This window comes from Sciurus vulgaris, assembly GCF_902686455.1.
Source record: "Sciurus vulgaris genome assembly, chromosome: 11".
In the NCBI taxonomy this organism is placed as follows: Eukaryota; Metazoa; Chordata; class Mammalia; order Rodentia; family Sciuridae; genus Sciurus; species Sciurus vulgaris.
This window is the reverse complement of record NC_136472.1, coordinates 85,258,524-85,272,665: the sequence shown is the minus strand read 5'-3', so window position 1 is coordinate 85,272,665 and position 14,142 is coordinate 85,258,524. Positions and strand designations below refer to the sequence as shown.

The window sequence follows — 14,142 nt, the reverse complement described above, 5'->3', positions numbered from 1 at the left end:
GGATAAAATCTGAATTTTATTCTTGGTCTGAATATTGAGTCTAGGACTTTGCGGATCTCTTATTCTGTCACATTCCTTCAAAGTTTCTTTGCCTTCAGATCAAGTTCCCTACAGAACTGGTGCATAAAAATAAATACATAAATAAAAAAATAAAGTGGGACCCAATTCAAAAATAATGTCGAATAAATTATTCAGTGTGAAGTGAGGAGTAGGGTATAGATGAGTAAACAGTTTACCCATTTGGCTTAGAAAACTTCTGATCCTTTAGTACTGAAGAACTGGAAAAGCTGGTGGGGAAATTTAATTACCAAAATCACCATTTAATTACCACAAACATAATCAGAAATAGATAAGGGCAGTTTCCCCTAATATTTTTTCATCAGGACAGAGAGACTACTTGATGACTGAATGAGGAATTGAAGAACTTTGTGAATCAGTGTAAGCAGATGTATTTTGCCAGAGCCTCATTAGATCAAAAGAGAACCAATTTTTAAAGCTAAATACCGTTAAAGTATTCTCAACTGTAAGTGAGAAAGAATCAATGTATATGCAGATAATTAGCCCATGATGAGACAGGTACAGTGACACCTTCCTTGCCTGAAGGAATGCTTTAGGATGGTGTTGAACAAATGCCTCTTCTCTCCTTAGGAGTGACATCAGGAAGGGAACTCCTACGCAGCTGATTTTTCCGTATACATTTTAAAGTGCCCATTTGACAGAATCATTATCAGGGCTATGATTTCTTTTCCAACAGAAAAAAATCAGCCATTCTGACTGGTCAGTTGTTAGGCCTTGTGACAACAATCATAATTTCAATTAACAGAGTAGACTCTACGTAAGATACTTGTTTTTAAAATGTATCTTACCATAAGTAGTTCCAGGTAAATAGATTTTTTCAAAGTAATAGAACACCATGTTATTTTAGTAAATACAACTGCAAGAGTGATAGTAAGCAGTTAAGAAATTACAGGAGCAAGTTATTTGAGATAATAGAAAAATCAAGCACTTTTGGTGATATTTGTTAACATAAAGCTCTCTGGACTTTATCAAGCCTCAGGGTATTTCCTACAGTGAGCTGGCAAACAAGAGTGGGAGGGATGTGTAACTCAAGAAAAATAAGCCCATTTAATAAGTAAATTGAATCTTTCCTACAGACTTAGAAAATATTTTTTAAAATTAATTTATTTTTTGTGATACTAGGGCTTGAACCCAGGGCTGTGTGCATGCCAGGCAAATATACTACCACTGAGCTGTACTACCAGCTAAAATTAATTTTTTTAATGAGGAATCATCAAAAGTTAAATTACATTTGCTATTCAATTTTAAATGTCTTAAATAACCTACAACATCTACTCAACCCAAGACATTATAGATATCTGACAAATTTTTACCAGGTACACCTGCTGTGTTACTCTATACATTATTCTGCAAATCAAGTGGATTTTCAGATCTCTCTGCTCATATCAGACCGTATCACGTGCCTCCCTTTGCCTTCTTTAGATGTGCTTTCCTCCCACTGCTTCTAAGTGTCATTCCTGGCAGTTTGTGGAGTAGGTGACTCGTGCCCAGCATTCTGTTAGGCTCCTGCTGCATAATCTGCTTCCTTAGGTATCCTGAAATACAGCAGCAAACACACAGTCCTCCCCATTCTCTGCATTCCAGCATGGAAGTGGTTAGATGCAACCCTCATTTCTAGGAACTTGCTTCATTCAATTTTCTTTATTCAAGTCTCATCTGAAAGATGAGCATTTTTCATGGTATTAGATTCCTCAATCTTTTTTACTTGGTTTTAACTGCTTGAAAATTTGATGGAGTTGGGATGATCTATCTTTTCTCTGAACATGACTTCAAGCTAGATAGAAACTTAGGAGGAAATAAATCTTGACATTGAACATTTTTGCACAGTTCGAGTTGGGCAAGAAGTACTAGGTATATATTTTAAATGATCTTTTTATTTCCAGGCATTCCATTATCTGAACACTTTATGGAGGTTACAAACCGGTGAATTTAGGGTTCATCTAGGAATTTTCCTAAGCATTTAAATAACCTATGTAAAACAATAGGTATTAATTAGTTCTGTGACAAAATGGAAAATTTTTAGAGGCATTCTTTTAAAACACTGCTTGCACAAACAGATGACAATACTGTCTGCAGGTCAGTGTTTAAGACTATCATATTTTAATAGCATTAACCATTTGTTTTTATTTTGTTGTTCTCTGGCAAATTTTCTCCTATTTAAAATATCCGCATATTAAATATAGCTAACCTCCCAATGTAAAACTGTAATGCAACAAAACCAAGCAGAATATAAAAATGCATAATTCTGCCTGACTTTATGTGACAGGTGGATAAATGACTTTTTTTTCTTTGTTTTAAGCTTTTATGTACTTTGTATTTTTTTTTTTTGGCCAGCGTGTATAAAGTTGCTCTGTGTAGCATCCAAACTCTACTGAATTGCCAGAGGAAGAAAGTCATGTAAAACTACTGAGCATCAAAGAATGCCCTCAAGTTGAATAGGTTTTCTAACCTTTTACTATTTCTCATTTCATTTTCTCTGAAGCAGTAAAATAAACTGGAAAACAGAGCTGTAGAGAAGGAACTCAGATTTTATTTTGAAGATTAAGCTACTCAAAGTTTGAAGAAAATTCATAAAGGGGAAATGAGGCTCATAATGACGAAAATTTTTATTTGGTGATAGTCAAACTAATTTTACTGATTTCTAATTGAGCTTTTGTTGGGGACCTTCCAATCTAAGTAGAATCATAAACTAAAACAAAAACAAAAAACATTACCATAGTTGTTTCCAGAGCAGGTTGCTTTCAAAACAAGAATGTTGAGAGACTTTTATCAGAAGATTTAACTGCCCACTTTGTAAGCTAGAGACTTGTAAAATTTCAAACTTGTCTTAACAAACAGAATTGTCAATCATGTTTCCACAATAAAGGATTGGGGAATTGTGAATCATTTTCCAGTGGGTTCACGTTTAAGATACAGTGGTCTTAGAAGAGCTATTTTTGAGGTAGGTGTACTTTTAAAACTATAGATTCAGTGTATCAAGCTCAGGATTTTATTTTAATTTTTTTTTAACAATCTGGGTTTACCTTAAAGAATGTTTCAGTTGAGGGAAAGTATCAGAAATGCAGTACTTAATGCATGCCTAAATATGTTACCTTTCTTGATGATGGTTTAATTTAAACATGACTGTAAACTCTTTGTAGGATGTCACTGATTTTTTCAGTCAGTTGTTCATGCATCTGGGAACGGTGGGGATATATGATTTGCCACATCTGAGGAACAAACTGGGTGAGCTCCACTGAAATATTTTTCATTATTAAAAGCCAGCTTCCCCTCTTCCCTGGTGGCTTATGCAAATCAATGTCTATTCATCAGAGAGAATCAGACTGGAGAGATTATGGTTTTCTTATGAATTTCTTGCTTGAGCCTGCTTATCTGCTAATTCAAACTTGCCTGCACTGTGTTACATGTTATTTTTTCATTCTCATGTGTTCTGTTTGCACACATCAAATTCCAAGAATGATACTTGTAACCTAAGTAGATAGGAATTCAGAAAATAAAGATCCTGTGAAAAGAAGGTTGGCTAAAGTTTAATTCACATTTTTAAAGTAGCTAAGTGCTGCTTTAGGTGCTTATTCTTTTCTTGAAAGACTCCCTCAAGGGAGAACCAAGTGAGGCCATGTCAGTGTACAAGGTGACTCAGAGAAATTGACATTCCTGTGAAATATCACTCATCTTTTAAAAGTTGTTTCTACTAAGAACTTAACAATATTGACTAGGAAAAGGAGGAGAGGAAGAACTTTTTCACTCTTTCAATTCTCTTCCCATATGCAGAGTAGAGATTTAAATCACTGCCCATGCTAGTGCCATAAATTTATGTCTAAAATTTTTATTGGAATTTGATTGATGGTTAAAGTTGATAGGGACTTACCCTTTCTTCTGTTTAAAGTAATATTCTTTCCCCTTTTTCTTGGCTCTTAAGGGAGGTAGAAAAAAGGGAACTGGGGACAAGTATTGAAAGCTTCATAGCCTCAGCCCGTATCAGTGTTTTCACTTTATAATGGGACAGTGGTGGCCCACACATCTACTAGGTAGGGATTGCTTGTCAGTTATGTCATTTCATCTTGTTAGGTTTTAGACTTGTTTCAGACAGCAGCTAATGACAGATCAAAGTGAGCAGAGAGCTGAAACTAATAAGTTGTTATTTTTTTTTTCTGATAATTAAGTATAAAATGTGTTACTTTTCTTTATTTCAGAACTTCTCAGAATTTTTAATGTATTTCTAAGTGATAGTTGAGGAGGAAGATTCAGTGGGAAACTTTCCCAAAATAGGTTTACTGGTCTACCCCTGCAAAAAACACAAGGTCCTCTCAGAACATAGTTTATAAAATTATGTCTTAAACCTCTTCACTTTTCTTCTTAGTTAGGGAGACACATCTGCCAGTAGAAAAGATGGATCCTCACATTTTGTTCTGAATATGGGATAAAGATCCTAGGACCTAGACATCTGGATCTAAGTAGCACTAATCCTACATTTAGAATTTGTCAAGAGATACATGTCCTATATGTAAGTTACAGAATTCAACCTGTTTTTTAACTTCAAAATTATATAGGTTTTGAAGTGGCAGTTACTTTCAGATACATATGCTTCGTAAGCATGTTGGCTGCATGTGTAATAGATGTTGCTTAAGCCTGAGCTTGAGAATGGCAGCTTTAAATATCTTAAAGAGCATTTAAAAAAATAACCAGGATCTCTTATTAGTACTGTTTTATTTAACTTATCAGAAATTAATATAGTTATTATTAAGAGACAGTGTGATCCTTGTTGGCTTGTAACCCTAGTTTTTATTGTTTTATAGTTATTAAATAGAGCACTGTTGTGGGGCTCTTTTAAAACCGCAGCCAAGAACAGACTTGGTCTAAGAGGCAGAGCAGCATGCAGCAGTGGACCTACCTCTAGCAGCTAGCAGAGGCCTGTGGCAGCTACAGCCCCTTCTGGAGTCTTTATTGCATGTAAAATGCAGAGGAGTCCTGGTGACCTACCTCCAAGGCAGCTGCCCTCCTGAACATTTCCTGGGAAAGCAGTAATCATCATAATGGAATGTGAACAGCCAGAAACTGCACAGGAAAATAAAGATCTGGAAGAGGTGGAAGTCTCAGGTGGCTTCATCGTTCAGCTTTTTAATAAAACAATATGGTACATGCTATTTTTTTTTTTCTGTTTGAATACTCTTCTACTGAAATGATTTTTTCCAACTGGTCAGAATTTAATTTTGTGTTTGTTTCATTCTCAGTTCAGTTACCTCTACTGAGTGCCTTCTCTTTCTCTAATTAACCTGAGGAACCCAGAACCTATTGTAGGGAGAAAATAAGTTTTAAGGATCTCTTAAGATGCACAGATAATAGTTATCGAAGGGAAGATGGTCCTTTGGAGGACATGTTTAAAGGAGGAGACAAAGAGATTGTCTCATGCAAGCCAGGCTACTGGAGAGTGTCCTGTATATAGATAGACCTGCAGTACCTCTGGCCAGAACCAAGATGATGTGTTTCGTTAATAGCCTCTTTTTTTCTCTCCATGCTCACCACCCCACCCCATCCTTTTTTTTTTGTTTAGATGCCAGCTTTGTGCTAATAACTTAAAAAAACCTATATATGCTACTAATTTTGTTTTACAGATAGGGAAAAGTAGTCATATTGTACTTAGGCTCACACAGCTTCTAACTGTAAAATGCTAGAGTTAGACTTTCAAGCCTAAGGACATCCCTAGGATTAAAAAGTAATAGAAAAGCCATTTCACAAAAGAGAAAATAATACTCAGAGTCACATTTGGGTAGATTTTCTGGTGGATTCCAGCATGTAAACATCATGAATGTTACTTAAATGGAGTAGAATAACCTCATTGGCTTTTGTTGAAGTATTAAGAGCAATTGCCTTTGAAGTTAAGGATTCCTTCCCATGAACTGCTTGCTTTCTTGCCCAAGATAGACTTAGGGACAAAAACTTAACCTTATTTTTCTTTTGTAGCCTCCTGAAAAGGGAGCTTTTAAACTTCAAATTAAATACATATAAAATCCCTTGCCAAATAGACTTATTAATTACACTATTGTTCCTACTGATTTTTAACTTTTAGCTCTTTCCTGCTAAACAGTATACTTATTTCCTTCTCACTTGGTTTAGAGCCAATTTGATCTACCTAAAATGTGGGGCTACACCTAATCCATAGTGTTTAGAAGGACTTTTTTTCCCTACATCTAGCTTTGGATAGATAAAAATCTCTTTAGATAGTAGTTTTTCAGTAATGACAATTTTATACTGTTTGAGAGGAACAGCTGCTATAACAGTATAGCCAGCTGTTTCTATCAGATACTCTTTTCTATCCTGTCTTTGGACCTGATCAATTCTTTATCCCTCAGGACCTTGATGCCACCTCCCCAGCTCTCTCCATTAATGAGAGAAACTCTATTACCTTGGTCCCATTTATACTTTGTAGATATTTCTCATTTCAAATGTATTATAGCAGAATATTTTGATAGCATGTCTTCATCAACTTCTGGGCTGAAAATCTTTATTTATCCTTCAATATTTCCAGCACCTACTGCACATAGAACTTTATAGATTCTTGGAAATAAACCACACTTCCCTTTTCTTTTTGCAGACTTTTTACAAGTAATACCAGCTTACAAAGAGCCAATTCTCTTGTAACCTAGAACACATTCGGGAATGGTGCTATAGTTAGCTTTTTTAGTTCTCTGTTCCAAAAAGTATTATCAAGTTGACTACCTCTAGAGATCTAAGAGTTGTATATTTTCAAATTGATATAAATACTGTCAAAGTAACATATATATTAGAAGGTATTCAATGTGAAGTTTTTAAAAATTACTAAAGGTTTCTGTTTATTTCTCTGAGTAACCTGGCATATAAATGGAAGATTGTGGAAGAGAAGAATTAGTGACCACAAAATTGTAGATATATGTTGCCATGTAATAATGCTTAGCTTTCTTGGTCATAATCGCCTGCTTTGACTTCTGGTCTTTTAAAGTCTGTATTAATAACCATTTTATTCTCCATGTATAGTGCAATATGTGAAAATAATATGAAAATAATAGGCCTTCAATAAATTTTTTGTAAAAGAAAAAAATTGAATAATACATCCTGGTGTTGTCTTTATTGATGTTTCTGAAAGTTTTGTAACCTTTGTGTCATTAGAGACTCACGTGGACTCTCAGGACGTATTTGTTGAATGACTTAGTGGAAAAGAGGTTAGACTTTTAAATTTTATTCTGTTTATTTATGCTTTAATCTTCCTGAGGCTTTAGAGGGCACTGTACATCTCTAAGTTAAAAAACAGTAAAGTTCTAACTTTCAGAACTAGCGAAAATTCATTTGTCAAGAGAAAGTTAGTTTTATGACTGTAGTGGTACCCTAAAGCCTATAAAAATGACTATTTGATCCAGAACCTGTAATACCAGTGACTCTGAAGGCTGAGACAGGAGGATCACCAGTTTAAAGACAGCCTCAGCAACTGATCAAGGCCCTAAGCAACTCTGCGAGGACCCTGTCTCTAAATAAAATACAAAAGCGGGCTGGGGCTGGGGCTCAGTGGTTGAGTGCCCCTGAATTCAATCCCTGGTACACAAAAAAACAAAAAAAAATAGAAATGACTTGAATTAGCCTGGAAGGCTACAGGTTATCCCCTCCTCTGTTAACTATAGTGAGGAGCAAGAGCTAATAAATAGATTAGATGAACTCAAGATTTCTTCCAACCTCACAGTTAGGACATTGTGAGCAAGTAAATGAGGAATGAGCCCAGGGATTTTGGCTACTTTGCTGAGTAGTAAGTGACTGTTTTCTTAACTGATTCTGAAATACATATTTTTATTTAAAATGGAGCATCTTTGGCACTAGGAATAATCAAACTTAAGATCCTTCATTCTCACGTATAAATCCAACCACCAATTTTTTTTTTTTTTTTTTTTTTTTTTGTAAATGCTGAATATTATTTGGTTGCAGCTACTGTAACAATTGCCTGGCAGTTTTGCAATTCATTAAAATTCAGCTTTTTAAATAAATGGTTCACTCCTGTTAAGTAGGCAGAAAACTAGAACTAATTCTTGGAACTGACATAGGGAAGTTGGCTTCTTTCTGAGAAAAGATGGTACTCTTGGGAGGAATTTGGCAAAAAACCAACTTGATAAAGTTTGCTTTTTTCCTTGTTGCTGTCTAGCAGCTTTTGCTTGTGCTAAAGACCTGGTAGCCTGTGGGTTTGGTTAATTTGTACTTAGGTAGATATCTGCAGTAAATGAAGGGCAAAAGATTGAGTAGACATTCTTTGTTTTCCAATATTACTCAGATTTAGTATGTCCATATCTGTTCATTAAATCATAGTACTTCATTCACGGTGTTCTTTTTTGAAGTAGTAAATCATAATAATCCAAACTTTTATGAGTTCCATAGTATGTATAGACATATTTAAAAATTGCACGCATGAAATACCAATATTTTTTAAATAAAACACAGGAACTATTAACTATTTAATGGTTAGTATTAAATATTTTATTAATGTCACAAAATTATCCTACTAAAAAATTTCATCATGATATCATTTGAAAGCAACACAAAATATGCTTCATCGTGATTTTAATTTCCAAATCAATGTTAGAATCTATTTCCAATAAGTAGTTTCCATGATTGAATTTTCAATGCTTGGACACAATTTTCTAATGTGTTTTAAAATCTTTTAAATAAGGGATTTTAGTAGTTTTTTTTTTTTTTTAATCTTTAAACCTTATTAAATCACTCCAAGTGAGTTCCCAAAATAATGTCATTTTACATTCCCACCAATAGTGTAAACAATTGTAGTATATTTGAGACAGGGTCTCGCTCATTTTGCCCAGTCTGGCCTCAAACAGCCTCAAAGCATCCTGCTACCTCAGCCTCCTGGGTAGCTGGAACTTAAGGCAAACTCCATTTAGTAGGTTTTGATACCACCTTTTAAAAAATATGACAGTGTCATAGCTTTAGAAGAATTTAGGAGATCATGACTAACAGAACACATAATTAGGGAGAGTGTATACTTTGCCATTTTATGTTTACATCAATTAGGATTTTCAGATCCTGGTTTCTTTGCAAATACATTTTAAGCTACTTGTTCATTTTGTGAAGGTTAGCTTTATGAAATCAGATAAGATGTTTATGTCAGTTAAAGCAGGAACAAAAGAGAATATGCCATATACTTAACTAGCACAATACATAATACTGAAAGTGAACCTTGGATAGTAGAACTGAGTGTGAACATCAACCTTGATTTGCATATAATATAATAGTGGAAGTTGTTACTCAACTTTATATCAATAATATAAATAAAAATTGTCAGACTTTTTTCCAGTGTTCCAGTGGCCATCTTTTCACCTCATTTTGGAAACCCCTGCCTGATAGGATAGGACCCACTGTCTACAGCTCAGCTTGTTGACAGTTGGGGATATTTGAGTGCATAGAAATTATTTGACTGCATGGATGAAGTCTTAAATAGCTTTGTACCCCACATAGCAATAGATGGTAGTGTTTATATTGTTACTTGTTTGTGTTCTATAACTTTTTAAACCCTTCAAATTTTAATATCTTTATCCTTCATAGCAATCCAGTGAAGTAGTATCAGTCGCTGTTATCATCCCCATTTCAAATGAAGAAATCGAGGCTGACTAGTTGCTTATTCAAGGATATGTAAATAAGTGACACAACTAGAATTTAAAGGGCAAAGTCTGTTTTCACTAAATTGCCCCTGTCTCCTAGCAAGTGTGTTTTATAAAGCAAATGTTTGAATATTTGCTAAGTATCACTTTCATCAGGAAAACGATGGAATGAGGTTTAAGTAATTTGATTTTTACCCTCCTGAGTGTCAAAAACAGTGGAGTAAGAGATTCAGAATAAATAAGTTGTATTTGTGTGTGGGGGGGGTGTGTGGGTGGGTGTGTGTCCCCCAATACCACAAAGGTCTAATTAGATAGTTCATAAAAATTATCAAGAAAGTTATGAAATGGGATTTCAAGAATGTTTGACAACTTGACAACTTACTGGTAATTTTGAAGAAGCAAATGAATAGTTACTGAATCATAGTTGTTTTCTAATCTTAAGTGCTAGGGTTTGGAGTTTCATCGCATTTTAGGAAATTATCTATTTGTTGTAGTAGAAATTGGCATAAATGAATGGAAACTTGAATTGCCTCATCTGTCCAAAGTATTCTTTGAAGACTAATGTTTACATAAATGAAAACTCTTTGGAAGAAAAAAATTGGCTACATTTACAGCTGGATAGTGTGACCAAAACTTCAACTTATAAATTCATGATAATGTTAAAAACCACATCAGATTTCACAGTAGAAGGAAAATGGCAGGCACCTTGAAAACACTGAGATGAAGGAAGTTACAGGTACAATGAATAGTCCCTCAAGTTCAAGTATTGAGTACTTGGCTTCTGAACTGGAAAATGTCTCTTGTAGTAAGTTGTATTGCCTTGCACAGGCCTGTCACGGCCTGTTACTGCAACCCTGTCCTGCCTTTTATAGGGTAGTGTCAATTTTAAAACAACCAAATTACTTCAGATTCTGAAAACTATAAAATAATATAAAATTAAAATTTAAAAGGTAAAATAATTCCATCAATTTAATGTGGCAGAAGTGACATACTCATGGATAACATTTTTGGTACAATTATAGGATTTCAGTTATAACAACAAAAACAAAGTTCTAGCATTTTAAAGGAATACTCCTTATAAATAAGGCATGTGTCTAGATTAAGAATTATTTGCCTGGTTTTATTAATTTTGAGTAAAACCACAGATATAAAGATGTGCAATTAGGAAGCTCAAAGGGAAATTTTGGAACAGGTCAGGAGAGGAAAACTGGCAGTTTTGAAGTCAGCTATGAGTTATAATTTGGGTCTCTATGATATGTTGGCATCAGAACACTTATCTTAATTATAACTTCTTATCTGCTTTCAGTTTCTTGTGTTAGTGTTGAAATGGGAAGGGCATTTGTTCTTTCTCTTCTCTTACTCTGCTTATTCACTCATTCAATAATTAATTTCTTCAAAGTTCCAGACAGTTTGCTAGGTATTGAATAAATGAAAAATCCTGTTCTCACTGTACCTATTTCTATGTGGAAAGTACACCCTCATAGGATGTTGTGAAAATTAAATGAGTTAAAAATACCACCTATGAGATGGAGTCTATTATTATCAGCCCTAATTTTATAGATGAGGAAACTGAAAGTTCACACAGGACAAGTCTCTTGTTCAGAATCACTTGCTCTGTAAGTGGCAGAGCTAGATTCTATGGAGGTGATCCAAGCCTGGGCTGCTCAAAAGTTCAGGCAGACTTTACAGGGCATTAGGCAAACATTTGAACCTGATTGGCGTCATTTAATCTTTCTAAAACTTTTTTTAGAACAGGATATAATGAATCAAGCAATGACCTTCATGACCTGGGAAACTATATTTGAATCTTTTCATTTTATAACTTTGCATGACCACCTTTTCTTCATTAAAGGAATAATGCCTAATTATCCTAAGAGATTACTGTGAGCCTCAAAGAATATAGGCAGAAGTACCCTTGGGGTTTAAGTTTTTGCTGCATAGTTCCTGGGTTTCTCCCCTCAGTGTCTTTAGTAATTAAAATAATTTAGCTTTTTGTGAGAAGACACAAGTGCACAAAGAAGTAAAGCATGGTACTGGGAGTAATGTCTGGGTGGAGTAATCTTTGGTTATAAATTCTAGTGTAACCACCTTTTATAGGTCTCATTTTTTCTCCTGAGAGCATATTATTTGTATGTTCTCTTGGGCCTCTAGGATTTCTGAGTAATCTATACAATGATAAGATTTATGAGTAATCTGCATAAATATAAAGAATGATGTTTCTGTCATCATAACCCAAAAGCAGTCATAGGCAATATATGAGCATGTTGCTTTTCTAGTATACAGCAATGGGCAGCTCTCTCCAGCCTGTTTGTTCACTTCTTTCTTAAAGCACTCATGAATTATGTAAAATGATATGTAATATTCCTTTGAGATGATATGGCATACTAATTTTATATTTTCAAATACTTTTTTCATGACTTTTTAAAGTCTTGTTTCTGTTTTTAACATTTCTGTTGTACTGCCCTGAGTATCTTCCTGTGTATAGTATTGTATGTGTGTGTGAGAGAAAGAAAGGGAGGAGGAAAATCTCAAGAATTCTTTAAACATTGTCAGATTACTTTCTCAAAGAACAGAGGTGAGAGAGAGCAGTGGCCTTGCCTTGCCTTGCCTGTATTTCCAGCATCCAGTAGAAGAGACAAGAATATGATCAGGAATCAGTGCTAAAGAGAAATACACCATCAAACCCTAGAGAGCAAAGGCTGCATTGCATAAACCTGACAATATTAGATTATTTTTGAGCTACAGAAATAGTTTAGGACTGTGGGGTATGGTTCAGTGTTAGAGTAGTTGCCTAGCATGTTTGAGGCCCTAGGTTCAATATGGATGTTCCTCCACTTGAGTAACATCCTGATAAATATGTAAGCTGAAACTAGTCATAGTAAAAATACATTTAATACTCCTAACCCACCATCCCAGCGAGTAATGTGTGGCTACTGCAAACTGCAGCTCACTGTTGCCTACATTCCTTTAAACCAGAGGAAGGCAATCCATAGACCTGTTACAGTAAAAAATGTTATTAGCACTTGGCCTCACTTGTTCACTCATGTACTTATTCCCTATGTACCTTTTCTGTTGTGGCCTAGTGCTTTAGTCTGCAAGCCTGAAATATGTATACTTTTTACCCTTAAACTAAGAAGTTTGCCAACCTCTGCAAACAGGTAAAGTAGCCTCCATTAGATTACATCAGTAGTCCACAAACTACAGCCTACCAACCTACCATCTATTTTTGTAAATAAATGTTTTATTGAAACATAACTGACTCTATAGAATCTGTGCGAGTTTTTTTTTATGTTTAGTCTTTGCTGTCGTGCTATAATGGTAGGGTTGTATAGGTATGACACTCTACAGAGCCTGAAGTATTTAATGCTGTCTGGCCTTTCTCGAAAATGTTTATAAACCTGACCTTGATCATGGAATCACCGTATTTAGCCTTTGAGAGTATTTTTTTCTACTTTCCTTGTTGTACAGATGAGAGAACTAGGCCTAGTTAAGTCTTGCCCAAAGTTCAACAAATAGTTCCAGTAAATTAAGCCAGAGCCGAAATTGCTTATGTCCCAGTTGCTCTTTGTAGAAATATGATGTGACATTTTTCCTCCATGCCTTCCATATGCTCTGCTCTCATCCCAGATTATTTGCTACTTCCCAATAGGGAGATGTTATTACAGGAAGGTAATGAGACTCCAGGGCCAAACATCTGGGTTCAAATCCTGAATCTATCACTGTATAGTTATTTATCAGTGTTAACACTAGGAAATATGACAAAGGGTCTTATTGGTGAGATAAAGTAGGGAGAATAGTTAATAATCATGTTACCCTAAACCAAGCTGTTTGATAATCAACATATCCTCATAGTTTTATAGAAAATTTTTGTCATTTGTTTTGTTTTTTGCAGTGCTAGATTCACACTCAAGTCTTCGTACATGCTAGAACACTCTGCTGTACCACTGAGCTACAGCCCCACCCTTTCATTTGTTCTTACAGTTATCCTATGAGTGTCTTTTTTGAGTGGAAATGAAGAGTCAGACCATTGCCTTAGGTTGGAGTTACTCTCTTTTAGCCAACTGAACAGCCACTCTGTCCTTAATAAAGCTGATGTTGTTTACAAACTGGGTGTTGTTTACTTCCTCATAGGCCTATTCCAAGGATTAAAAAAGTAACTTGTGTAAAAATGTTTTGAATATGGCAGATACTCTAAAACTGCTTCTCTCCCTGCCTTTCATTTCTAGAAGTATTTTGTTACATGCATTTTGTTTGGTGGTCAACATTACTACACATGCAAATTTTCTATTTGTTTTCTAAAGTAATTCTTAGAATGTAACCTCAGGGTGAAGTTGTTTTAGTTGGCAAGGGAAATGTGGAGGCATCTCAAATGTGACTGAGAGCTAGGGGAATCGACTTGAGCTTTGAACAGATTTCATTTGGCCTTTCCCTTATTTAA

General features: G+C 35.0%; 1 protein-coding gene and 1 long non-coding RNA gene across 4 annotated transcripts in view; one reads left to right on the top strand and one right to left on the bottom strand.

Annotated features, from left to right (window-relative positions):
• Nucleotides 1-14,142, top strand: part of CTSC (cathepsin C) — a 33,487-nt gene that overhangs the window by 3,210 nt on the left and 16,135 nt on the right. Inside the window, exons 3-4 of one of the 3 annotated variants that reach the window (XM_079105615.1) lie at nucleotides 3,219-3,303; nucleotides 4,875-7,571. The exons of 1 other annotated variant lie outside the window; for it this stretch is intronic. In XM_079105615.1, coding sequence (XP_078961741.1) covers nucleotides 3,219-3,303; nucleotides 4,875-4,885 — 96 coding nt within the window. In that variant the 3' untranslated portion in view covers nucleotides 4,886-7,571. Of the gene's footprint in view, nucleotides 1-3,218; nucleotides 3,470-4,874; nucleotides 7,572-14,142 lie in introns of those variants that run through there. One more of the 3 variants, XM_079105614.1, reaches the window with a different exon arrangement.
• On the bottom strand, nucleotides 8,012-14,142 carry LOC306640917. Its single transcript, XR_013757962.1, has 2 exons — nucleotides 8,632-14,142; nucleotides 8,012-8,593 (listed from the first exon to the last, which is right to left on the bottom strand). It is a non-coding gene; the product is annotated as an uncharacterized lncRNA (long non-coding RNA).